Source organism: Mauremys mutica, chromosome 8, assembly GCF_020497125.1.
Source record: "Mauremys mutica isolate MM-2020 ecotype Southern chromosome 8, ASM2049712v1, whole genome shotgun sequence".
In the NCBI taxonomy this organism is placed as follows: domain Eukaryota; kingdom Metazoa; phylum Chordata; order Testudines; family Geoemydidae; genus Mauremys; species Mauremys mutica.
Window position 1 is genome coordinate 104,822,973 of NC_059079.1, and position 26,585 is coordinate 104,849,557.

Genomic DNA, 26,585 nt, shown 5'->3' on the forward strand with positions numbered 1-26,585 from the left:
AGAATGCAAGAGAAAAAGCCCTTTCAGGGACACCTAGTCATGCAAGAGGTTTATTCACACACACAGTGGGGCAGGACCTTTACAGCCAGGCACGGCAGGAGGGGCTGCTACAGGGGAAAGCAGGCTCCCTGCAAAATAACCTTCAGAGATATGAAAACTGACAGCTGTCGAACGGTGCCAGGAATTGTTCTGTTAAAAAGCAGCTGGAGGAAAGGTCTCCAGTGAAACCGGCACCCAGCACTTTATAGTGTCTCTGGCATGCACCGTAATTTACAGCCAGGTTCCATTAGGCGATTTGCTAGTAAAATGAACATGCAAAATTCCCACCGCTAGGGCACTATTCATGCTGGTACCCCAAATGCTATAGTCTAATTTGCCTTGTCTCTCCGTGATCCCTTGTTTTGCCAGGCCAGGGTGGAAGGAGTGACAAGCTCGGGTCAGCATTCCCAGGCAGGGACACTGGTGAAACAATTACTGACAGGGAATCAACATCAGGAGCAGACAGGGTAATGAAACGTTACCATACAGGGCAAAAAGGATGATGTGTTACTTACAGCCCCTGGGAATTGCCAGTACTGCTTACTGTACCTCCTACCTGCCATTTCACTGGTGAGGGCCATGGCGAGGCATAGCCAGAAGTGACAAGGAGAATGCTACACAATGGAAACAGATTTACATATAAGGCCAGTGCCCGTGGAGTAGCAGGGTGTTGGTAGCTCAGGTACTTATGGGATGGAACAGTAGGATGGGTACCATATGGCAGCAGGGCATTTCCAGGGTAAATCTCGATCTGATAGCTGGTGCTGTGGAATAGCGGGACAATTAGAGGGTTAATTTCATGGGATAGCTGGGTGTTTACTGGCTGTCATGGAAGAGCTGGGTATTTCCAGGGGAAGAGGCTCATCCTGCAGTCTTTACTCAGGTCAGACCCCCATTGGCTGCACAGGGCATTTGAACCAGGTAGAAATGGTCAAACGATAACTGGTCAAATAATGTATTCAATGAGTTTCATGAAATCTTTGGCTGTGGCGTGGAGAATGTGATTCACTCTTCTCCCCGCTATAGGTCTGAGCAATGGCTGCAGGGCCTGGCCCCTTGGCCCAGCCTTCGGGGAGGGGTTTACTGCTATGCAGTGACAGGATAGCTACAGTACAGTGCATGGCAACTCCCTGGCTCGATTGTGCCAGGGAGACACAAGCTGGGGGAGACACAGGGGGCCTGTTCCGCCACAGGATGCAGGTAACCCGCACTGTCCTCACTGGAGCTGCTCTGAGCCTGCAGAAGGAGAGGTTGCTCCCAGGCTGGTTTCCAGGCTCACGAGCCAGAACAGTGACCCGAGAAAGCCCAGACATGCTTGCCAGCTAGACTAGGCTTTTCGCTGCTGCAGCACCTGGACAAACCTCATTTCCTGGGTAGATCATGGGTTTGGCAGTGTCAGGTTGGACAGGTTTGTGGGCTCTTCCTGGGGAAGGGATGGGCCAGTGACTCACAGCACATCCTGGAACAAATGCAGCTGAAGGAGCGCTCCAGAGCAAGGAACCGGGCAGAGAGGAAGCGCTCACCAGTTCGGTGCCTTCCCTGCACTTGGAAACGTAGCCTGCCATCCCAGCTGCTGAATTAACCCAGGGCAGGAAGCTAGTAAAGGTTTTGTAGCTCACTTGGTCTCTCCACTTTTTCCATGTTAACAAGGTTACTTTCGACTGTGCTTTTAATTCCTCTGCGTCCGTTTCCTTTACTGGCTCTGAATACATGCACAGATCTCTAGTCTGGTGCTGCTCTTTCCTCTTGGATCTCGACACAATGCCTAGCAAAACTAACAGGCCTGTCTTGTACCTTCAGGGTTATTATTTATCGTTTGTATGGTGGGAATGTCTAGACCCTCCAGCCCTGGGCCAGGACCCCGTTGTGGTAGGTGCTGTACAGATAATGAATCAAAAGATTGTCCCTGCGCCAAGGAGCTTCTCTGTTCCCACTCCCTCCTCCTCTTCCATCCTGGCGGCAGCAGGCGTGGTGGGGAGGGGCCTCTTGTGCTCCGCCATGCTTGGGTATTGGCTTTGCTGGTGCTCTAAGTATGGAGAAGCCCATTACGTCGTTTAAGGGAAAGTCATTTAGGGCGACACTGATGTCATAGGCCCAGAGAGATGTGACAGGTAATCAACCATCCCGTCGTGCATTTGGGGCAAAAGTTGGCCTGGTGAGGCCATTGCCTGGCCGCATTCGGCTTCCCCCCGTCGTTTCGCTTTACACATACAGCTGGTGTCAATAAGCAAAGCTCCCCTGAAGTCAACTGAGTTGTGTCAAATTACTCCAGCCGCAGAGTTGTCCCGTCGGGTGTAAAACCCTGGGAGAGCCTTTGGAATCAGAGGTGCTATGTAAACGCGGGTTAAGATGTGAAGTCAGTGGGGTGCCAGAGGGTAGTGTCTCTGTCTCTGAAAAACCACCCCAGCACACCCATGCAACGCCCCACTCCAATGCTTGGTTGATGTGATGTTTCCTGGACTTACTTTGAAATTTGATCTTCCTGACTATTAAGTTCTCCTCAAGAGGAAAGCGAAGTGACAGAACGCTGACCCTAGCAATCGCTCTGAGGTGAATCTGTGCCACCCTGCTTCTGGCTGGAACGCTATGTAAAAGTCGCCAGTTCCTGCCGCGATTCTGTAGGCATACATGAGTAGCTTGGAGGAAGCTAGCATGCTCACAATAGCTGTGAAGCCACAGCAGCACTGGCTAGCTGTCTGAGTGCCATCCTACCTGGGATCCTGAGTATGTACTCGGGTGGCCAGCCTGTGCTGCCGCCCATGCTGCTGCTGCAGGTTTTCCTGCTATTTTAGCAAGTGAGCTTGACGAAAGCTGGCTCGGCTCTGTCAACATTTGCTGAAATCTCACCGCCTTATGCCCATACACAGACAAGGGAGGCCCATGTGGGCACAGACGCACATACATGCACCCAGCTATATCTACATTAATCACTGGTAGGGCTCCCCTAGAGTTGCCACTTGGAGTGGCCCAAGGACACTGCTCACCGTCAGCTGCAGGGGAGATTGCTCAGCACAATTCCATGGCTTGACTGAACACGCCCACTGCAAAGCCAGGCCTGGGTGCCCCTGCAGAGGCAGGGCGTGCCCCAGCAAGCTCCTCTGGAGTTCCCCTTGGCTGGCAAGGCCAGACCTGGGGGTGGGTGGGAGGGGTGTTGGGTTTTGGAGGAGGGAGGATTTTTATTGTGTGTCTCAATGAAAGTTTTCAGTCTGCTCGCCTCAGTCTCTTTCACACCGGCCCAGCGTGGCAGCCCTGGCTGCACCTGCAGGGGCGCCCATGTGCCACGAGCAGCTTCTCCCTGCTAGATAGCTGGATAGCCTAGTCCAGGGGCCGGCAAACTTTTTGGCCTGAGGGCCACATCGGGTTTCGGAAATTGTATGGAGGGCTGGTTAGGGGAGGGGGTCATGGCCCAGCCCCCACCTCCTATCTCCCACCCCCCGCCCCGGACTCCTGCCCCATCCAACCCCCTGTTCCCTGACAGCCCCTCTGGGATCCCTGCCCCATCCACACACACCTGGTCCCTGTCCCCTGACTGCCCCCGGAACCCCTGCCCCTGACTGCCCCCTGCTCCCACATCCAACCCCCCCCCTCCTTCCTGACTGCCCCCCCTGGGATCCCTGCCCCCATTTAACCCCCAGTTCCCCCCTGACCTCCCCGACTCCTATCCACAGCCCCGCCCCCTGACCACCACCCCAAACTCCCCTGCCTTCTATCCAACCCCTCCGCTCCCTGCCCCCTTACCGCACTGCCTGGAGCACTGGTGGCTGGTGGTGCTAGAGCTGCGCTGCTTGGCTGGAGCCTGGCCATGATGCCGACGACGCCACCGCGCAGCACAGAGACCGGGTCAGGCCGGGCTCTGCAGCTGCGCTGCCCCAGGAGCTCCAGCCCTGCTGCCCTGAGCACTGCGCCAACGGCGGAGCGAGCTGAGGCTGCGGGGGAGGGGGTAGCGGGGGAGGGGCAGGGGGCTAGCCTCCTGGGCCAGGAGCTCAGGGGCCAGGCAGGAGGGTCCCACGGGCCGGATGTGGCCTGCGGGCTGTAGTTTGCCCACCTCTGGTCTAGTCAGAAAACAGCTGATAAATGCTGTCGGGGGTGTGGCTGAGCTGGGTCCCATCGGGCCTGGTTGGCATTTCAGCCCCTGCCCTGGTGCCCTCTGCAGCTCCTGGGCTGGGAGAGGGGAACCTCCAGAGAGCTGCAGTATTGCTCACAAAGGGAATTGAACCACTCCCTGCAGGAGTGTCCAACCCGGAGCCGTTTCAGGGTCAGAAGCAGAGCTTGGGCTGGAGGCTGCGTGTCCTTGGCACAGCAGAGGTTACGTGTTGCCAAGGCTCAGGAACAAGAGGTAGCAGCGGAAGGTGGTTGGCGGGACCAGCAGGGAGATAGACCCAAGGGTTCCTCTTTAGATCCCGCATGGCCCAGCCCAACGTTAAACCGTCCCTGCCGCCGGTGGGTGTTTGAGCCCTGTCCCCTGGGGCCGAGTCTCTGCTGTGAGGATGCAGCATGCCTGCGGATGGTGTGCTGCTAGCGCTGCGGGTGCGGGACCTGCCGGGTGCAGCGCACGGGCTAGGAACAGAATCGGGGCACGGCCCGTGCCAAGGGCACAGGGATTAGGAAGCGTGAGCTGGCGAAGAGCGAGCTGAGCCAGCGCTGCAGAAAGAACGGGAAGTGAGGCTCAGAGGGGACCTAACCCAAGGACCATTGACGTCAATGGATGGACTCTCCTGGGCTTTGGATGAGGCCGAGGTCACCAGAGCTGAGGTCAGTCCTGGTGCCCAAGAGCTCACTGGGAGTAGGAGCAGGGTCAACCCATGGGAAAGCCTTTGCCTGGCTTCTTGTCTCCTCCTGCTTTACTGGACCAAGGCAGCGTTATCCCAGCCGCACCCTGTGCTCCAGGCCCCAGCCCTGCCTCACTGTCAGGGCCGGCTCCAGCTTTCCTGCCGCCCCAAGCAGGGGAAAAAAAAAGACAAGCGGCGGCACCTCGGCGGCAATTCGGCAGCGGGCCCGTCACTCCCTCTGTGGGTGAGGCTGGTATTTTAGGCACACAGCCTGCCTCGCCGGGAGGTGCTGATTGGCCAGGTTTGTGGCCTCACTCTGGGAAGTCCCGCCTTTTGAAGGCGGGGCTTCCTGGCATGCCGGCACATTTAGCAGCCTGCCCCTGCCATTGATTGAGAGGGCTGGGAGGGGGGCAGGGTTAAGGGAGAAGGAGACAGAGGAAGGGTTTGCCCTTCCCTGCTATCTGAGGATCTCAAAGCCCTGGCCAGCTATTAAGCAGCTCGCTCCCAGAGCTGCCAGTGCGGTGGGTGTTATTATCCACTCTACCAGCAGCGAAGCGGAGGCCCCAGGAGGTCACAAGCCTTGGCTGCGGTCACGCAGCGAGTCAGTGGCAGCTCCAGGAGACCCGACTCCCAGTCCAATGCTCCGGTCTCCTGGTCCCTCACTGGCTCTTTGTCCTGGCCTCCCTTGTCAGCCTGACACTCAGCCGTGCTCTGTGTTCCCCTTGCAGGAAAGAAGAGTGTCCCTGCCTGCCTCCCTGACCTGGACCCCACGGCTGGTGCCCCACCCGAGCTCCTTCGAGGGATGGGCGAGGCCGACGCCGGAGCCTGAGGAAAGGCCTGCGGAGGCCCTGCGAGCAGCCAGTGTGAGGAGCCCCCCTCCTCCCATGTCGCCGTCGTGGAGCGAGAGGTCCCTCTCCCCACTGCGGCAGGAGGCAGAGCCCAAGGCCAGCCGGCAGATGCAAGCCCGGCTCGCCAGGAACATCATCAATGCTGCCAAGAGGAAGAGCTCCTCCCCCAAAGCTCTGGGGCCAGACGGCGTCAGGCCATTCACGCCGCCTGCCGGGGCTGGGGCACCACCTGCCAGCGCATCCCCATGCAGCAGCCCGAGAGCCCTGGACAACCACTCCCCGAGTCCGCAGTCACCGAGGGTGGATGGGCGCAGACGCACCAGCACCGGGACTCCACAATTCAACACCTCGTCTTGCATCAGCCCAAGGACCCTGGGCAGCCAATCCCCGACCTACGTCAGCCCACTGCAGTCGCCGCGAGCAGCCAGGACGGATGGGCACAGGTCCTTCACATTACCCACAAACACTGGGGCACCAGCGCTCAACGCAACAGCTGGCAGCAGCCCTGGCACCACAGCCAGCCACTCTCCAACCTACAGGAACCCAGTGCCATCTCCAAAAGCCACCTGGACGGATGGTCACAGGATTCTCATGCCACCCACCAGCGCTGGGGTGCTACCGGCCAGCACATCTTCTTGTACCAGTCCCAGGAGCCTGGGTTCCTACTCGCCGACCTTCATTCGCCCAGTGCAGTCGCCCCCTGCGGGAGCGAGGTCCCCCGTGAAGCATTACCCCTCCAGGTCTCCCACGGACTCGGATGTGTCCATCGACTCAGAAGACTCTGGGGTCAAGTCTCCCGGGATCCGCAGCTTTAACATCTGCCCCCGAGGCTGGAACGGAAGCGTGCGGCTGAAACAGGGCCGCCTGCCCTCGGAAGCGCCCTGCACCTCTTAGGCCAGGAAGAGACAAGTGAAGTGACCAAGGACGCGACTGGAGCCCGTTGAATTGATGCATAGACTCGCCAGCACCCAGTCCTGCCGACCAAGCCACGCGGCGGTGGGGGGAGGATGCTGGGGGCTGTGGGGACAGATGACAGAGATGATCTCTCTCCCCACCTCCGCAGCACCTCTCCCCAAACCTGCTGTGGGTTTAGACAGCAGGGACCTTGCAGATGCCAGTCTGGCCTGCCACAGCCAGCTGCAGAATGGTGCCCGCTAACTTTGCCGAATCCAGACCCCGCCCCACCCCCCAAGCCAATGCGGCTGCTGAGCCCATCACTCCATCCCTGCGTGTGTTCTGCTTCCCCAGACTTCGCTCTCCTGGCTGGACTGGAGCCAGCAACGACATCTCGGCCCAGTGGGACGAGGGAGCCGGGCGCTGCTTTTGTTCTGCCCGGGACGAGGGGGACACAGACGGCGGGCGGGCAGCCCCGAGACCGTCCTTCCGCCGCGTAATCCCCAGCAGAGACAGCGAGTGGCCGGAGGGGCCTTGGGCGGCCGCCAGCCGTGGGCTTTCCAGCTTGCTGCCTCGGAATCCCATTGTTTCCTTTGTGGGCTCTGCGGAGGCCATGGGTCAGGCCTGCTTCCAGCTGCCTGAGGGCCTGGGGAAAGGCAGAGGGACGAGCCCGTGCAGCGGCTGCTCCTGCAAACCCTGCTGCAGGGCCTGGCTTTTCCTGAGTCCCAGCAGCCCGAGGACCGGAGCTCTGCGGCAGCTGGGGCCATGTCCCACTCTCAGAGCTGAGGCGGCGAGGATGGGAGAGATTGAAGCTGCCTTGGAGGAGTGAAGAGCAAAATCCTAGCTCCCCCCCCCGCGGCCAAAGGGCCCCGGTGGCAGGGCAGCGTGGCGAGTCTAGGAGCTCATGGTCCAGAGGGGAGCAGAGTTGCCCCGGCAGGGGGGCAGGTGGTGTCTTGGGCTAACCCACAGTGCCCAGGCCGGGCGTGACTGAGTCAGCGTTCCTGTGACCAAAGCCTACTCCCCGCGCCAACGTCCCACTACCGTGCGCCATGCGCCCCTGCCAAGCTGGCTGCAGCTAACGCCTGTTCCTGGAGAACGGACGCCGGGGAGGCCTGTCCTAGGGCCTGGGTGGAGCTGCCAGCGATTTAGAGCCACGCCGTGTGTGCAGCCGCCCTCTCCGACTGTTGTGGCCTCCTGGACCCTGCCTGGGGGCCTGAGCCAGGAACGACCCCGAGACCCAAGCCGCGGGGGTGGGGGTGAGGTTGGAGGTGGGCCCGAGAGAGAAGCTCCCTCTTAGCAAGTGGCCTGCTGGGTAAAATGGATGGAGCCGGTGGGTCCTGGGCACTGCCCTGGAAGGACTCCCCCTGCCCTGCAGCGCTCCGGCTGGCTGTGAGGAGGAGCTGAAAGGAGCCCGCTGGAGCCGTGCTGAAGGGACTCTGGGGAGGAAGCCCCTGGGACGGTACAAGGCCCTGTCCGGGCTGGCTCTAGGTGAATGCACAGACAGGCGTGAGTGCAGCCATGTCCCTGGGCCAGGCCTGCCACTGCCACCCACCTGGCCATGAGGCTCTGGAGTCGTCGGCAGCACGTCTGGCCTGGGGGCTGTTTGTGGGGGGTCACCGGGTGAATCATCAGCCTTGTTAGCCGATAGACACTCTCTGAGAGAGGCCGCCGCAAACTAGAGGGGAGGTTGGGGGCATCTGAATGTGCCCACTGGCCTAGGCTATAGACTGCTCTGCAGACCCTGCTGTATTTCACTGCTGCAGGTTCCCAGAGCAGCCAGAGCTTCTCCACGAAGCCCCCGCCGTGGCCTGGTCCCCGGCCATGCACAGTGTTGGGGAAAGAAAACCAACGCCCTCACCCCTTTGCTTTTTCCCTGGCCAGCCCAGCCCCTCCCGCCCGCTCCGGGCTGGTCCCCTCACTCACTTGCTCTCCTGGCAGCGTGGCACGCAGCCATGGGCTGGCAGAGCAGCGTCAGGTGTTACCCCACCTGCCCCTGACAAGCTGGCCAGCCTCTGGTTTTACTGCCCTGGCCTTTCAAGGCAGGAGTGCGCCTGGCTTTAATGCTAGGTGAGCCCAGGGAGGGCTCCCAGCCCCCTGCGCTGCTCACAGGCCCTGCGGGGTTGGGTTGCGGGGAGCCGCTGGGGCAGCACAGTCGCCTGGCTCCTCTCCTGGCGCACTGACGCGTCACCACACGAGGGCTGTTGGGGCACCCGGAGGTCGGTGCAGTCAGGAGATCGCCGCGCTCAGGCATCTCCCAGGCGGGTGGATTTGCATCCTTTCACCCCTCCCCAGCCAGAGCAAAAACTCACCCTGGGCGGGAGGGGAACTCTGTTCTGCAGGGAGCAAGCAGAGGAAAGGTTTGCCTCTGCGAACCCAAGCGTCCGAGCTGGGCTCAGCTCTGCCGGGGAGTTACCATATCCGTGCACAGGCACATGAGTGTCTAGATCTCCGCCCCCCCAGCCGCCCCGCAGCCCCTTGGCCTCCCAGAGCCCCCCGCGTGCATTTCTGCCGCTCTGGTTTCACTAAAGGAATGGCGTGGGCGGGGGGCGAAATCACATGCTAAGAGCCAGCTTCTGCTGTGAGCGTGGAAACAAATGAACCCAACAGAGAGCGACAGCCAGGGAGCACATGGCACCCACCCCCAGGGAACAGCCCCGGCCTCGGCCCGCAGGAGGCGACAGTCCACAAAGTGGAGCCCTCTAGGGGTTGGTTGGGGCAACTGCACAAGCCTTTGAACCAGTTGGAATTTTTCATGGGAAATTTTGTTCAAGGAAAAATGTCTCCCCCTCCCTTCCCCAGGACAATGGTTTGTTTCTTTGGAAACGTCCCATTTCATTTTTCAGCAGACACCCTGAAAAAGAAGCTTTTTTTTTTTTAACTTTTTCATCCCTAAACAAGCCAAAAAAAGTTTCACAGAAGTTTGTTTCATGGCAACTCCTTCCCATTTCGCCCCCAGCTCCCCTCCGCCCTCTAGCGCCCCCACCGGGCTGCAGAGATGTGGGCGCACCCGTCGCCGGGGCTGCTCGCAGGAAGCGGGACGAGGGGGCAGCCAGAGCTCTGCTCTAGCCCAGAAGCCCTGCTTCGAGGGGCGTGTTGCTGAGGGCGTGTTGCTGTGTGCATCTGAGCGCACCCTCTCAGAGGCACACGGCTTTGGTCATTAGCTAAAGTGCCCAGGACATTATCAGCCAGCTCATCCCTGTGGGGCTGGGTGTCTCCATGGGACCAACAGGAAGAGTCCCTGCTGTGAGGGGAGACCCAGGCCAGGAGAGACCAAAAGTCTGCCCCGCTGGAGAGAACTGTTTACTGGCTCATATAAAAAGAATTCCGGGTCCAAGTGTGTCGTCTCATGGAAGCAGTTCATCCCACGGGGTTGCTACTGATGCCATTTGGTGGCCCTCCCGTGAAGGTCCTAGGACCCATCTCATTCCTAGCGGTGGCCCCATGCAGGAGAGGCTAGAGACACAACTTGTGGATAGGGTGACCAGGTGTCCCGATTTTATAGGGACAGTCCCGATTTTGGGGTCGTTTTCTTATATAGGTTTCTATTCCCCCACCCCCATCCTGATTTTTCACATTTGCTGTCTGGTCACCCTACTTGTGGAGGAAGCTCATGTTGCTGCTGACCCATGCTGAAACCTGGGGCTGCAGAGAGCATTTCAGTCTGCAGAGCTGAGAGGCAAGAATCTGACCCTAGCAACAAAGCCAGGAGCACAAAACCAACCCCCCTTGAACCTGGCTATAAATCACATGCACTATTACCAGGTTTGCTAGGACTGGTTAGAAAGAGCCTCTGGGTGGGACCTTGTAACATCTGCACACCCTGTGGCTGATGGATCCTTAGTGCCAACGAAGTGGACAGGCCCCACTCCATCACACAGCCAAGGCAAGCACAGCTCGCCGCGGCTGGGGTGAGGGGGCCTGGGCCAGGTCGTTGTGGCAGGGAGGCTGTGTGTGGCGAGCGGGAGGACAGGTAGGTGTTCAGAGCGGGTGTGGGCAAGTGCTGAGAAGGGGCGATGGGTGTGTAGGGCTGAGTGGCGCACTGGGGCATGGAGCAGTTCAGAAGCTGTTCAGCAAGAGCCCCAGGACAGTGAGGAGAGGGCTAGCGAGAGACGTGGCACCGCAGAGTTTATTGAACGTGAAGGGAGGTGTGAAATGGGGGATGGTTTAGCCTGTCTGCTTGGGACAGCACAAGCCCGATGGGCCATGGGGTGTGTCATGGCAAGCGCTGGTTAAATGCTAGTTGCGGTAGGTCAGATAAATACTGATGAGCGCTGGGCCGTGTGGAACGACATTGCTGGGCACCCCCCTCGCCGACACGGCAGGCCCCCCAGTACATGTGCAGCCAGGCAGACGTGCAGGGACACAACTAGCTCACTAACCAGAGGTGAAATGTCCTCCCGGGGGGCAGAGCACTGTAGGCTCTTGCATGCTCTCCGCTGGGGAGCAGCTCCCAGCCTGGCAGCTAAGGGCTTAGCCAAAGACACCCCGTGACTTCAATGGGCTTTAGCTTGGGCCCCCGAGTAATTAGCTTTTCCCATCTCTAACTGCCGCGCGCCTCCCTGGGATGCTCATCCAGACCCACTCCGCACGTTGGTCTCCCCTTTCACACTGGCCAGCCCCAGTGCCCCGTGGGCGAGGGCCCTTTAAGCTGGGTTATTCAGAGGGGGCTGGGCAGGGAGCTGTCCCACCAGGGTGGGGCTGGGGAGGGGGCTGGAATGGCTCCATTCAGAGTGTGCCACTTCTCCAGCAGGGGAAGGGGCCCATGGATTGAGGATCCCTTGGGAGGAACCAGTGGACTGTCCCAAACCCTCATCACCGCGATGCTCTGTGACCCCCACTGCGCAGGCGTCTGAGTGCAGCTGAGCCCGGCCTGCCTGTGTCCATTACTCACCACTAAGCAAAGAGAACCTGCTCAAGCAGAGCACACCAGCGCTGGTGGCTCTGGCCTGCTGGGACACCTTTGTTCCACACAGAGACCGCGTCAGGCGCTCCTGGCCATTGCTTCACCAGCTGCTCTTTGACACGCATTTTGCCACATCACTGTATACCATGCTCAAAAATAAAGCTGACATTATCCCACCCAGGCTGGCCTGCCTGTGTCCTTTCGAACCCAAGCCACCAAGCCAGGAGTGACCTCCCTCAGTGCCCTAGGCATGCTGGGCATCCTGGCCGGCCCAATAGCAGCATCAGGTGGGCTCGCTACCTACTTGAGATAAAATTAAAGGATAGCTAAGAACTGCCTTGGGCTTCCTGCATTTTGCTCATGGCAGTTTGGGGATCTCTAGCGCTCCCAAGTGGCTCAGACCGCGGGGGTGGGGGTGGGGTTCATAGGATTCTGGATGGTCTGGGGTAGCAAAGGCCGTGCTGCAGGAAGAGGATAGAACCTGCCCCAGGCTCCCAGGTTTGTTCCTGTCCCAGCTGCAGGATCAGGGTGAAAAGCTGGCGCGCCAGCTCCCGCTCGTGCACTGCTGGCGGGTGGTGTGACGTACGAGGGAGCTCTGTGGGCTGATACCCGGCCCTGCCTAGGGATGGAGCCTGCCTCTCCCTACATCTCAGCCCCAGCTGGGGCACATCTCAGTATCCCCTTCTTGTCTAACAGCACACCTAATCTGTGAGCCCGTCCCTGGACACACATCACCTGCCACTCAGCCCCACTAGAACTGGAGGGGGTCCCCCCCTCAGTGCTCGCAGGAGGCGTTTGGGAGAGGGAGAAGGTGGCACGTTGAACCGCGGTGCTGGCATAATCCAATGGTGTCACAGAGGAGCTAGAAGGCGGGTGCAGGGGCAGAGTTGCCTGCCGATGCAATTGTCATTGGAATGGGAGCGTGCCCCCTGGGTTGGGTGAGTCTCACCCCTCCCAGCCCTGCTCCCTGGGCTACTACGCTGCCTCCGTGATCTCGCCCGTGGTGCGAGGCCTGCCAGGGCAACGCATGGCGTCACTGTTGCTGGAGGTACCCAAAGACGGGATGGGCAGCGCATAAGGATGCTAGGGGAACTGCCAAGCGCACACAGCTACAATGGATGGGTCGCAGCAGGTCTTTCCTACACTAAACCTGCAGTGATAAGGAACGGCCAGCAGGTGGCAGCAAAGCTGAATGAGCCTCTCCCATTGTGTTTCACCCCTGGAGTCCCCCTTCCTCACCCCCCAATTCCTTTGGGTTAAGGCTGCTGCTCCCTGTGTGAATGGTCAGTGTCAGAGCCCCACACGGGGGGATGGGCAGATACAGGAATCTCATCTACACTAGGGAAATAATTCCCCACTGTCGCTGGCTGCTGGGGTGAGTGCCACCGGGAGCCCCAGAGTGCATAGGCCACCAGGTCAATTGAGCCAGGGGTGGATTTGAACCCGCATCAGCAGCTGGGGACAAGCTTTGCCCAATGTCCCTAGCGGTGGAAGGCTGGAGCTGAGCTGGCTGGAATGCACAGATCCTCTGGCCGGGCTGGGTAGGGGCCAGGGCCCGTCAGGCGGCTCAGAGCCGGCAGGCATGAGACTCTCAACCAGTGATGGCAGCATGTATGTGTCCAGTATGGGGGGGTCTTTCCTGCTCTCTCCTCCTACAAACTGGACTGAGAAGGCTCCTCAAGAGCGGCTTGTGAGCTGGAGAAACACCCCCCACCCCTTGGTATTATTACACAGATGTGAGTCTAAATAAGAGCCCAAAGCAGCCAATGGGATGCGTCAGGAAGCTCCAGGCCTGCACCTCGCTGTGCACTGCTATCCCACAGCCCGGACATGCGTGGGAGCCGCTCTTCCTGACCCCAGCTGGTGAGCAGCCTGAACTGTGAAATTTGTGTCCTCTTGTAATTTGAGTCGCGTTGCTGGCCCTGCAGATACTATTCTTACCCCTCTAACTCGCTTGTGAACGGTACTGTTTACCACCATAATATCCTGTAGCAACGAGTTCCGCAGATTTTATTTTGCCCTTCATTTGAATTCTAGAGTAAACTCCTTGGGGCAGGGGACCTTTTCTGGCTCTGTGTTGTGCGAAGTACTCTGTGCTCCAAAAATAATGATAATAAATAAGAAGCGCATAACAGAGTATTTCCTTGTATTTATCATAAATGGGTTGCTTTTTTATTTTAATCAAATACCCCTTTGCCCTGGCATTATTGGAGAAAGTCTCTAGCTTCCCTTCTCTAGTGCCTGCATTCATTTGTATCCCCCGCTAGGGCATTTAGCACTTCCCTGGCACTGTCTGGCTTTTAAGTGCTGCACAGTCGCTAATGCCTCCATATATACTGGCATGTTTATGCATTTGTGTGTAAATGCCTTACCTGGGTACACACATATGGCTTTGTATGCGTGAACATGAGTGAGTGAGTGTGTGTGTGTGTGTGTGTGTGTGTGTGTGTGTGTGTGTGCTCTTAACGGTCTGGAGTTTGCCTCACCAGGGTCTGTGCTGCCTCCGCCCCCTTTCTCAGCCAGAAATAAATGTCTGATGTAACATGGATTAGGACCGAGGAATCTCAGCGATGGTCCAGGCTGAGAGCGAGCAGGGCACAGAGGGGGTAAGAAAGACACAGGGGCTACTGGCAAACACTGGGCCCTGGGGTAGGCTTGGGAAAGCTGTTAAGGAATCCCAGGGTCAGGCCTAATCCCTGGGTGGAGCGGGTGCAGCAGGAAAGCGCCTTTCATCTACCAGCATTGCAGCAAGACAGAGTCCGAGGAGTCACACAGTCAGGTAGGAAGCGCTTGGCTCTGAACTCGAGGGGCGGAGGGGAACAGAGCGGGACGGGGCGAATTGCTACATTCAGAAGCAGCAGGAGGGAACTCAGCAGCAGCACGCTGGCATTTGACCCCCCCGAGGAGCAGGCTCGCTCCCCGCACCGCTTGTTAGCTCAGACTCACTGAGGGGCTGGAACCTGGAGAGTTAATAGTTAGGGACCTACCAAAGTCAGGGTCAATTTCACTGTCAGGATTTTTAAAATTGTAAATGTCATGATTTTGCCTATTTAAATCTGAAATTTCACACACTAATTCTAGGGGTCCTGACCCAAAAAAGAGTTGTGGGGGTGGCCACAAAGTTATTGTGTGTGGGGGGGAGTTGGGGTACTGCTACCCTTGCTGCGGCTGCTGGCAGCAGCTCTGCCTTCAGAGCTGGGTGACCAGAGTGTGGCAGCTGCTGGCCGGGAGCCCAGCTCAGAAGGCAGAGCCGCCACCAGCAGCAGTAAGGGTGGCCTGGTATGGTATTGGCGGGGCGCTGCCTTCAGAGGTAGTCGCCGGCCAACAGCCACTGCTCTTCGGATGCTCAGCTCTGAAGGCAGCACAGAAGTAAGGGTGGCAATACCTCAGCCCCCCTAAAATAACCTTGCGACACCCCCCCCCCCCGCAACTCTCTTTTGGGTCAGGCCCCGAGTTTGAGAAACGCTGGTCTCCCCCGGGAAAGCTGTATAGCACAGGGGGAGGTGGTTAGGTGCAGTCAGCTTGGCTCTGAGGAACACCCTTATGGGGGCTAGCAAAGCAGGCATTGCAGCTCTCAGGGAGCCGCGGCTGTGGGCAAGATGGGCAGCAGCCCAGGACATGGGAGCTGGGAGGGGGGCGCGGTGCTGTGGAGTTGTTGGCTACATTACAGAGAAATGGCTACTCACATGGGACTCCCCATGCATGGATAGGCCAATGGGCCATCTCGCCCCATACCCTGCCTCCCACAGTGGCTCACACTGGATGCTGCAGAGACTAACACCCCCAGAATGGCCCCAGTTGCACTGGAGGGGAAGTTTGTTCCTGCACCCAGCTGGTGATCAGCTTATACCCTGGAGCATGAGGTGTCTTGTAATGTGTCCTTACTAGTGCTGCTGCAGGGGCTAATCTTATCCGTGGCTGTGCGTTCAGCCTATTGGAAATGGGGTATTTGCCTCCATAATACCCTGCAGCAGTGAGTTCCGCGGGCTGTGGCGAGCAAAGCATTTCCTGTCAGTTGCTTGACATTTGCTGTCCTTTAATTCCTTGGAGTTCTTGGCTAATGGGGCGGGGTGAATAGGAGCTCTCTCAGGCCCGTCGGCTGGGCTCTGGTGGGGCAATGGCAAACCCACACGCCAGTGCTTGGCGACACTAGAAATGGGGAGTGGAACGCGAACCCACTCTGAGTCCAGAGATCTTGCCAGGCAAGGACCCTGCATGACTGCGGGTGGGGAGGCCAGTTCACCCTTTCAGGCTGTGCTAGGGGTGGGGAAGCTGTGTGTCCTCTGATCGCTGGGGCGTGGGGATCCAGGCTGTATTGAAAGCGAGGACAAAACTCCCATTGACTTCAATGGGGTGAAGATTTCGCCCTGGGTCACCGAGTCCTAGAGGAGCGGCCATGTATCGGGAGTATCAACTCCCCCCTTCCCTGTACAAGCAGCCCGTTATGGCTGTAGCAGAGTCGCTTGCTAGGAATGCTGCTGCACCTGCAGGGCCTTAAACTCCCATCAGACTCTCCTAAGGGGAGCCCAGCATCTCCCGGCCTAGCCCTCCAGCTTGCTGAGACCATCCTCCCAAGAACCACCAGGCGCCGTCCTCTTTGCCCAAAGGATCAGAGTTACAACTCCCTGCTCTACTGAGGGCAGGAGCTTAAAATAGACCGTGGCTAAATGGGAGCTGAGGGAGCTGCAAGGAGCAGACATGGTCTCTACAGTGAAACCCACAAAGCAGAGCAAGGTGCTGCTAACTTGGCCTGCTGCCCCATTCAGGCAGGGGGACCCCATCCGTTCGTGCACCACACGGGGGGAGACATAGACTTAATCCAGCCTCAGTGCAGCAGGATGGACTAGAGAACCTCTTGAGATCCCTTCTAGCCCGACACTTCGATGAGTCTGTGATTCTACGGCGGTGGTGTGGGGGGAGGAACGAGATGGGGACTATTTTTTCCTCTTTAAAGAAACGCCCAGGGAGGGCCTTCCTGGGGGCTGACTTGCAAACAGAGCAAAAGTGACTGATTTGAGCTTCTTCTTGGCTTCAGGAGGGTACAAGTTAAAAGGCTTAGATGGCACAGGCAACCTTAGAAATATGATTGATCGATCAAATCATAGATCCCTTTTCTGCCCATGTGCCAAGCATTGGTTTTGTTCCATGACTTAGGGTAGAATACAGCCCTAAAATACATATAAGGAAACATGCAACATTTTCATTAGCTTGTGAAACTCACCACTGCAAGGCATGAAGTCACACACACCAGCAAAACGAAACATAAAGGAGCAGACGTTAATGAATAAACGTGGCACCAGCCAGCTAATCTAGCAGTCACAAGGGCTCTTGCTTCAGGCCCTAAGCAGAGGGGTAGCTGAGCTCAGAAAGCTCAGTATACAACACAGCGCAGCTTTAATGTGTATATTTTGAATAGCGTCTTTCATACAAGACAGCCCCCCACAGTGCTTGGCAGAGTTTAATGCAGGCCGGTGCATTGCATTAGGGACAGAGAGCCTTGGTGCAAAATCTTGGCCTAGGGAATACATTAAGTGGCTCAATCATCAAGCCAGCAACAGAGGGCAGAATTAAGAGGCATGAGCAGGGAGCAAAGAGATTTCAGATGGCGACTTGCTGCAGGAGACGGCACCCGATGGCAGGAGCTGCGGAGGAGAAGGCTCTCGCACCCGCAATGGCGAAGCGTGTGAAGGGTTGGCGAGAAGCTAGTCCAAGAATAGTGGGGAGAACGGGGAGGAGAGCACAGAGGGCCAGGATGTGGTCCCTTGGAACAGCTCTGTGGTGCTAGAGACATGGAGGGCTGGTCCTGAAATGAATGGGAGATGTTTGCAGTGATGTTGGGGTGATGTGGGGGCATGATACAGTTCCTATGACCATAAAGCGGAAGAGAACCCCCCTTTTTCAAACTGCATTCTCTCTGGTTTTGTGCTTATTTTCCAAAAGGGAGCAAAGCTGGGCCCCAGGGTAACCGTTTGCAAAAAGCAATCACACGAACCGCAGAACTCCACCTGGGATCAGTTCTTCCCAGGGAGGGGGCAATTGGCACACTGGGGGTAACGTGTGAGTAGCAGCCAGGGTCTGCCCTGACGTGTGAGCTCTGCTGGGCTTCTGCTGCTTTTCCAGGTGAGAAGATGTTCCCACTTATGCATTCGGACCACACCCGAGAGAGAAAGAGGCAGGTGATGGCCATCGTGAGGGAGATGGCAGGAGATGGTAAGAGACGCCTTGTGCTAACCTGACTTACGGAGTAGCCCCAGGTTGCCACATGCAATCCATGGGGGCTGAGCCAGTTCCCATTGAAGACACTGGCAAAAATCCCCTGGACTTCAGGGGTATTAATGTTACTGGTCTCCTCCTCGGACTTTCCAAACAAACGAACGGTACATTGTCAATTAACACTAATGGGGCCCATACCCCAGATCGCTAGAGGTTATTCTGAGCCCTTCCCGACACCAGGATCCCCTTACTATCCTCCCTTTTCATCCCCCACACAAGGCCCCCTGGTCCCCACCTCTTTGCCTGGATGTGGCTCCCATCAGTTCAGTTTCTGAACCAGCCTGATGGGCACTGCAGAGTTATGCCAGATGTTTGTCACTCCTAGGGGCTGAGTCAACCAAACCCTCTCCTCGCCTCTCCCCAGAGCGAGGTTCTGCTGGCTCCCCATGCACAGCCGCTGAGCCTAACCCCCTGTTGCAACACCTGTGCTTTCACTGCCCTGCTGTGTGTGTCCTCAGTCCCCCAGCTGGACCTGGGGAAGAAGGTCAGCACCCCCCAGGATCTGATGGTGGAAGAGCTGTCTCTGCAGACAAACAGGGGCTCCAAGCTGTTCCAACAGAGGCAGAAGCGGGTGCAGAAGTTCATCTTGGAGCATCCTACTGGCTACAGAGCCGTGAGTCGCCTCATCGTGATGGGAACCCAAATCGGGGCTGACCCTGTTGCAGCAGCGTGATGGTCACGCTCTCGGCTGACAGTCCGGGGACTGAACCAGGGACCTCCAGAGCTAATGGCAAGAGCTGCTTCAGCTTGAGCTGAAGCTCCAGAAATGGGGGGGGGGGGGCTATAATAAAGCCGGTCCTCTAGCTCGGCACGGAGGGGGAGCTGTAACACTCACACGTTACGCCAGCACCCTGGCCTACCTCCCTCGCCCTTTGCCGGGGTACATGGGAGAGCATCACTTGAGCAGGCCCCCTGAAAGGCAGGGCACGTCTTAGCCCAGGATATGGGGATCCCTGAGTTAACAGGGAAACATAAAGGAGCAGACGTTTTAACGGGAAGGAGTGTGAGGGGGAGGGCAGCCATCTTTGTTGTGGGCCCGTGCGCCATGAGCTGTGAGGAGAGCCAGGCTGTCACCACAGGGCACTGCCAGCTGCCGTGGCCAGTTTCTGTGGAAACAATCCCCTTGGCAGAGCCAGGAAACCGGGCTCTGAAACCACATACGTCGCCAGCCCCTACGCTGACGGCACGCTCCCGGCACTGGGGCTGCGTGCGGGGCCTGCTCCCCTCAGAGAGTGACGTCGCTCCCCCTGCCCTCCGCAGAGCTCAAGCAGGATGGCAGCAGGCGGCTCGCCCGGCACGGCTGAGGGGGACCTGGCGGGAAGACCGGACGCGTGGCTGGTGAGTGTCCCTGGGCTGGCCAGTTGGACTGGAGCTGTTACTGAAGTAGCCTCATTGGCAGCTCTAGGTCAGTGCTTTGCCTGCGTTCACTGAGCAGGGATGCTGGAAAGGGCCGCGAGGGGGCTGGCAGGCTGCCGTTACCCCTGCAGCAGGGTGTTGGCATGCTCTTTGCACCAAGGCACTTTGGAAAGCTCTGCATGCTGGCCTATTCAGTGGGGATGAAGGTAAGCGTATTTCACCCTGATTTCATTTTCTCTTTCTTTCTGAGGGAGGCAGGAGCCCCGCGGGCCCAACCTCCATAAGTATCCTTCCATGGCTGGAGGCCTGGGTTGACAATCTCACGGGGTCAGGCAAAAGTGAAGCAAGGTGGTAGTTTTCCTCCAAGATGCTAGCAGTTCATCACAAATTCACCATGCAAGTGTCTTGGAAAGGACCAAAGATTAGAAAACAAGGGGCTGGTAGGTCCGCCCTGAGGGCCACTGGTGGAATCGTATGAGGTTCTGGGGCTAGCAGAGCAGAGGATGCTGCAGCAAAAGTGCATGTGGGGAGTTCCTGCACTGCACCTGGCCACACCATGCCTGGCTCTAGCTAGTGCAATATACTCTTCTCATCCCTGAGCAAAAAAGTGATCACCCTTCAGGAGACGTGACTAAGTCTCCTTCCCTGCCCTTTGCTACTCCATCTTCTCCACAAGACCTTCCCTCGGTTGTCAGGGGCAAAGTGGAGCAGACCTCGCCTGGTGCCCTGTCCACAGCCTTCTCCTATTGCTCTTTCCTCTCTAGTCTGCCCAGGGCCAGGAGAACTATCGCACTGAGCGTCACGTGGCAGCAGCAGGCCAGGGGACCCCTCCCAAAGTGCCCAAGAAGACAAACAAAGTCATACAAATGAGTAAAGCCCTCAATCCCGAGGCCCTGGCCCCAGGTAAGGAGTTGCCCACAGAAAAGCACCACCATGACCGAGCTACGGCAGTGAAGTAATGAGGAGCCAGACCTGCAGGACTTGTTATCGATAGAAGGCGCGTGGCCCCCATGATTCCCAGTGGCAGAGCATGAGGACCCCACCCATAGCCAATCAGGGAACAGCCATCCCATGTGGCAAGGGAAGCCTCCTTTCCCCTCCCCCTTGCCCCCACAGATGTCACTTGCAGAGAGGTAACCTAGTCACTGCAGCTGGCTGGGCATCGTCTGCCAAAGTGTTTTCTCAATGGAAAAAGAGTTGGGGTTTTGGATAAAAAAAAAGATTTTTTTTAAATGAATACATTTTTGCCAATTTTTTTCAGGTATTTGTCAAACAAACAAACAAAAAAAGACCAAACCCCTCCCTGCCCCACAATCTGAAATGTTGGTGATGGGACAAAAGAAACATTTTGATAAAAAGAAAAAAATTAGTTTTTCTCTACATTTTTCATGTCCTGGCCAGCTCCACTGCTCTCCCAGCCCTTCCCAGGGGATGGGAAAGGTCCTGTCCACACGAGGACAGTCCCGGGCAGGCCTGACGATCCAGTGAAGCTGGCTGGCTGCTGCCTTGCAGGTCTGCTGTAGTAACAAAAGCCTTGTCTCCCAAACGCAGGCTACTCTGGACCGCTGAAGGAAGTCCCACCAGAGAAGTTCAACTTCACTGCCATCCCCAAGGGCTACTGTTCCCCTTGGCAGGAATTCCTCTTCAGCGAGGACTACCGGATGGAGAGCAAGAGCCAGCTGCCTGAACTGCCCAGGAAACCCAGACCCTTCGAGTTGAGGAGCTTCAACAGGTAATGGTCACCTGACACATCCACCGTGTTTGCTGGGGATTCTGAGCTGATGGAGGACTCGGCCTGGGGCACCGGTCAGGCTTGGGGATAAAAGGTGGCTGGAGACCTTGCTAAGAGCTGCTATTTGCAATTTTTCTTGCAACCCCATTTTAGCTGCTTGTTGTAGCAACCGCCCCTGGGAAAGGCTGGGCAGGACAGGGGTCTTGTGCACCACAAAACCGAGATGGGGCACCCTGGACTTCTCTGCAACAGGACACAAACAGCTGATCATCGGCCAGCCCCGGCTGGAACCAGTGAGGTTGGTGGGTGCTGAGCACCCCGTTTTTTCCCCGTGGGTGCGTGAGCCATGGAGCAACCACAGAGTTGGCGCCTATGCTCAGAGCAGTCTCCGTTCCACACCTGTTAGGCCATGGCCATGCTAAGTGACAGCTCATGCGCTAGGTTAGTTTTCACAAGGTGACAGATAGCTGCAGAAGCAGCTAGGACACTAGGTTAATCCTTATGCAAGGTGCTGAAAAGTCACCTGATTCCTTCCAGCCACACACTGGAGACTGAGCTCCCACACTTCTACCAGTGGCTGCAGCAAAGGGTTAACTCTGTGCAAGAGTTAACCTTCCTCTTTGTTATGCTTCCTCAGATCCGAGAAGTTATAGTAGGGCTGGGTTTGTAAAGTACTCGGATGGGAGACTGCCAAGGGAATCCTGTGTTCTGCGGACAGCAGGAGTGGGGTTCCAGTAGAGGCGTTCTCACTTCTCAGTCAGTAGAGAACAAGGTACCTAGCATGGAGTTCACGGCACTGAACTTACATAGCAACATCTTTCAGCTGCATCATAAAACTGAGGCCCTGACCCCTTCTGGTCATTGAGGATCCAAAAATCCCTTTTCATGAGTGTATGTCTCGGGTTCACCCTGGTCCCCCGGCCAAAGCGCTGTTTGGATAATTACAACCTGCCTAGCTGAATTCTTGCTACGGTTTCAGATGGATGCGGACTTCCTCTCACTTCTTGCCCTAAGCTGCTGTGCAATGTCGGTGGGCCCCGTTAACCAGCTGCCTTATTCGAACCCTGAGGTGGCCGCATGCAGGAAGTTATGGAGATGAAAGGTGTTGTATAAATGTAAGATATTAGCGAGGGACTCGCCAACCCCTTCCCACACGAGACCCAGGGTAACTAGCAGGGAGCACATGAGCCACCTAGCAGAAAGCAAGGCCATGGTAGAAGTGATGCTGCCAGCCAGAAGCAAAGGGTGGAAAAGCCAAGGGGTTTCTATTGTGATTTCCTTACCACCCAACGTATTCAAATATTTAGAATTTTTCCTGTCCCCAGCTCCATCAGGCATACGCTGTAGAGGGACGGGGGAGGTGCTGAACTCACTTGTTCTTTAGTTTCTCGGGCTGGTCATGTTTCTCAGCCCTTGGCTCAGTATTTATTTCTGGACAGAAACTCAAACGGGCATGTTTCTATATGATGTGTACGGCTGCCTAGCTTCACCCTGTGTTATTTCCCCTCTGAACTGCTGCTCTTCTATTTAAAGCCCTAAACTGATATTTAATACAGCTAGATACTAATTTAATGCCAAGTCTCTCACCTCCATTTTAACTCCTCAGTGAGGCACAAAGTGCCGGGAAGCTGAATTTACAGACGTCAGGTTTAAACTGAGTTAAAAAAAACACGTGATCCTTGTGGATCTAAGGTCCTGATTTTGAAAATCACCTCTTTTAATTTGATCTCTCTCCCCCCCCTCCCCCCACCACCCCAAACAAATCCAACCCAAAGCTGTTAGGAAAACAGATGCTGCCTTTTGTATTAAGCGAGAAGCCAGAAATCCTGTCTATGAAGCAAGATGAACCCTGGAGTAATAGACCAGTGGAAAGTTCATGACCTCTCCCAATGACTGAATTCAAGCAGGCTGGTTTATTTACAAAATGCAGAGGGGTGATGAAAGACCTTGAAGAGGCTCGCAGAGATGGTACCTGCCCTACGTGAGCTGTAACACAAGGCTCTGAGAACAACCTTGCCACATACTCCTTGGGGGAACTGAGCATTTCTGGAACAAGCCTTCATCATCCACACTTCCCCCAGAAGTGGGGCTCAGACGTGCAATCCCTGGGACGCTGCTGAGAGACATGATGCCATGTTACTGGAGTAACGGATTAGACAATGTAACAGAGCACGCTTTCCAAAGTGGACATTTGCAGATATACCCCACAGTCAGCCTTTACTGTTGCCCCCAAAACAGTGCTCTGCCTTAAACGAAGGGCTAATATTCAGCACAACCCTAGCTGCTCCACGGGAATACACCTCTGCCCTTCTATCATTTCTCCAGGAACAAATGACAGCTCAAGCCACTGCACGAAAGCTCCCTTTCGTCACGTGTCAAGGGAAGCTGCCCTGGTGCCGAAAGCAGGTTGATTGTTAAGAGATGTATGACAGCATTGATCATGAGGTGGTGGTAACACAGCTGCAGTCCCTTCCAGAAGGCTTTGGCTGCACATAAGAGGCTTCACTCTGCTTTACAAAGGAGAGCAGAGGATAGGACTTGCTGCCCCAAGACCTTTCATGTGTGGGGTCTCTCTCATGCCTCTTCTTGTTCGATAGGCACGTGGAGGCTGGCAGGGTTGCTAAGGGGAAGTGGGGTGGAGTAGCCGTGGGGGCTGACACCCAGCTCTACCTCACCATCTCAACCAAGGCTGCTGAGTAGTGGGACAAGCGCCCCTGTCGCTCTGCAGGCGTTTGGCTGAGGGCCAGCTGACAGGCTCATTCTAGAGATGAATCTTTTGAGGGGCTGAGGGAAACAGACAGAGTAGGTGGGGATTATGGTGGCTGGAAGGAGTACAGCTGCCATTCATGACACAGGGTGGCAACTGATGGCTCTTGCTAGATGACAAGGCTGCTATTGGATGCTCAAGGAGCAGCTAGTCCTGAGTGCTTTTTCCATCCGTGGCTACCAAGAGAAGTACACCCCCACCCCCCATGAAAATGCTAAATCTTCTTCCTTTGTGCATGCAGGACTCCTACCCCGTTCGGTGGAGTGCTACTCAATGACATGTTCGCTGTGCCTGGGTTGGAGATGGAGGCTCAGACAGACACCCCAAACAGCCTGGAGCTCGTCTGGAACAGACCCAGCTTTAACAGAGCACCCCAGGGCTGGGTACGGATTTTACCAGAGACAGAAGAGCTGTAATGTAATCTTACTCCCTTCTACCCCCGAGATGCTTTATCTGCTAGGCTCAAACGTGCTTTGTTTTAAATCGCTGGTAGAGGTACTCCTCAGCACAGCAGAAAAGGGGAGTCGAATTTTTACCCATGCACCCCGTGAAGGCTCAGTGGCACAGTATGTCATTCACTTCCACACACAGCCACCAGCAAGCTCACATCTAGAGCCATTCCTGGACTACGCCGTTACAAGGTTTTCTAGGTGTCCATTATTGTGGCAGTGGGACAAGTTGACCAGCTAAGTTCTCACTGATAAAACAGTGGGATTCCAGTAAACTTCCACATCCATCATCATACCATGGAACAATCCGACTGGAGCAGACACATTGTCCTCGCTCCAGTGTTGTGGCAAATGGCAGAAGAGCCAGTTGTCATCACATCAAGTCGCCTTGCAACGGATCTGCTGAAACATTTAACACCAGCATTGACAGGTGGTGGCTGCTCAGAGAAATCCCAGCTTAAGGGCAGTGCTGTAGAAATGTAATGTTGGTTGAGATGGCGAGGGGAAGTAATAAGGCAGTGGTAATTGGGGAATGCGGGTGAAATAAGTTGCTAATGGCTTTCTGACACATAAGGAGATAGCATGTTAAAAGAAATTACATCTAACTCCGCTAAGAAACAAAACACTGGGCTGGGTGTGCGGGGCCGGCTGTCAGGTAGAAACATGTACTGCATATAAGGGAGGAGAGTGCTTGAGATCACCAATACCCGAACTGGGAGAATCAGGAGCCTATGCCATTTTCCCTGCTAGTTACTGGTTGGTGTGTTACACTTCCTTTCCTACCCCTAACAACTTGCTGTATGAGGTTACACACCACGGTTTTAATATTTATACCACTTGATTACAATTATCTATGGAGTGCCTGATGCTGCTCAGATTTTCTTTTTTACTTCAATAATAGTCAGGATCGGCTCCTGCTGGTTTCAGATGCAGTACACAATCGGTGCAGCCCCAGAAAACAATGATTCTGTATTTAAGTACTTGCCAATCTGATTATACAAATCAATGCTTGATAAAAACATTAATGTGGTCCCACTAGGGAAGAGAGGACATCCTACATAACAAACACCTAGGGCAAGCAAGACCTTCATGCAGCACATAGTCAACAATGGTGTTTTGACCACAGCCTTTTGCATGTACACAGTATACAGAACAGAGCTCTCCATCAAAGGAAGAATGCTACCAAAAAAAAAGGGCAGAGCAGAACCCATGTATGTTCCAAACACTCCCACTCACCCTGGCTAATAGAAAAGCTCCAGCTCAACTATGCACTTTCTACATTTGTTTAGTTGTTTTTGTCAGATTCTGATAACCCTACTGTAACCTAACTGTGCAAAAATGGTCTTGTTTTCTTTTTTAGTGGGTGAGTAATAATATATAGTTTTTGCATCATTGTGGTTAGGCTAGGTAAATAATTTTGCAGCCAGGCTGGTAAATGTGCAATTTTAAAGGGCTGCCTTATTTGTAAGCAACGTAACATACAACCACTGTGTTTCTAATGCCAATGAGGCCATCCAGAGGGAAAGCATGCACCTCAGTTAATTACAATCTGGGGCACTCCCCACTGCGATGCAACACTCACGTGGGGAATGTTCATTCCTCTGCCCGCCCCCAGAAGCGCACCTGGGCAAACTGAACAAGTAAAAGAGCCAGTCGAAGTGTTTAAAAGGTTTGTGCCTGCGAAGTACTGTCCAGCTCTGAGCCCATCTCCCTCTCCTTTGCCTGTGAGCTGGAGGCCATGTTTACATTCAGAAATCTGGTTGCAGAAAATAAATCAGCTGTATTTTAAAACTTCTCAGTTCAGTACTTGTCAAATTAGTGCTTGCAGAATAAGGCAGTGACTGGCTTGAGTCAAGCCCAGTACAAGCAGGTGCTGTGCCAGCTCCCCCCACCCCCAGATCTGTCAATGGCTCGTCAAAAGCCTGTCCTGTAACACGCTATTCTGGGAGCTGCTGAACAGCACCAAGTTGTGCTGTATTTTGATATTTTTACTGACTGAGGGCTAAACCTGAGACCAGCAACGCTCATTTCCCTCTAACCTATGCCAAGTGTAAACCCAAGTCTCCAGAGAGGAAAGGCCAGTGCACTAACCAGAGGCACCCCCTAGAGTACTGTACTTGCCTATGCAAGATCCTACATGGTGCCTGCAAGGTCAGAACTTCACAATGCACCTCAGCAGTCCAAAGTGCAGCGTGGTGAAGCAGAACTGGGGCTGTACTCTGGCTATCTCACGCCACTCTTCATCTTTACGAGGACAGAGGGCTCAGCCAAACAAGGTCAGACAATACTCAGACAAATTCTGCCTCTGGAAGCAGGGTCCAAACATTTGGAAAATCTTCCCATTTTAATTAAAAAACCAACACCAAGTAAATAAGGCTTTATCTCATCACACGTGTCTGTTTACCAAAACATATCTACGGATCAGTTACATCAAAGCAACAGACTTTGGTACTTTAAAATCCCCCACCCGGACTCCTATGCACTGTATTAAATTACAGACTTTATACAGAGAACAGATGCTCCAGGGTGAATGCTGAACACAGAGCTCTTAAAAA

General features: G+C 55.7%; 2 protein-coding genes across 5 annotated transcripts in view; both read left to right on the forward strand.

The window, feature by feature from the left end:
- SYNPO (synaptopodin) overlaps positions 1 to 11,629 on the forward strand; it is a 59,310-nt gene extending 47,681 nt beyond the window's left edge. For all 3 annotated transcript variants that reach the window (XM_045026881.1, XM_045026883.1, XM_045026882.1), the window contains one exon: positions 5,537 to 11,629. In XM_045026881.1, the coding sequence (XP_044882816.1) occupies positions 5,537 to 6,550 (1,014 nt within the window). In that variant the 3' untranslated portion in view covers positions 6,551 to 11,629. The remainder of the gene's footprint in view (positions 1 to 5,536) is intronic.
- A 2,386-nt stretch (positions 11,630 to 14,015) lies between these two features.
- MYOZ3 (myozenin 3) lies at positions 14,016 to 25,753 on the forward strand. 2 transcript variants are annotated; one of them, XR_006581494.1, is made up of 8 exons: positions 14,016 to 14,232; positions 17,574 to 17,663; positions 18,185 to 18,339; positions 18,987 to 19,064; positions 19,847 to 19,985; positions 20,634 to 20,814; positions 21,794 to 21,929; positions 23,823 to 23,933. XR_006581494.1 is itself a non-coding variant. In XM_045026456.1 (7 exons), the coding sequence occupies exons 2-7, from the start codon at positions 17,582 to 17,584 to the stop codon at positions 23,995 to 23,997; spliced, it is 810 nt and encodes a 269-aa protein (XP_044882391.1). In that variant the 5' UTR covers positions 14,016 to 14,232; positions 17,574 to 17,581; the 3' UTR covers positions 23,998 to 25,753. The 2 variants fall into 2 exon arrangements, 1 of the variants encoding a protein (XP_044882391.1); XM_045026456.1 differs by lacking the exon at positions 21,794 to 21,929 and having other exon boundaries at positions 23,823 to 25,753.
- The last annotated feature ends 832 nt before the right edge of the window (positions 25,754 to 26,585 follow it).

Coding starts and splice junctions, on each gene's coding strand:
- MYOZ3 (XM_045026456.1), top strand. CDS start 17,582: ATGTTCCCACTTATGCATTCGGACCACACCCGAGAGAGAAAGAGGCAG. Junction 18,340..18,986: donor ATCCTACTGGCTACAGAGCC/GTGAGTCGCCTC, acceptor TGCCCTCCGCAG/AGCTCAAGCAGGATGGCAGC. Junction 20,815..23,822: donor GAGTTGAGGAGCTTCAACAG/GTAATGGTCACC, acceptor TTGTGCATGCAG/GACTCCTACCCCGTTCGGTG.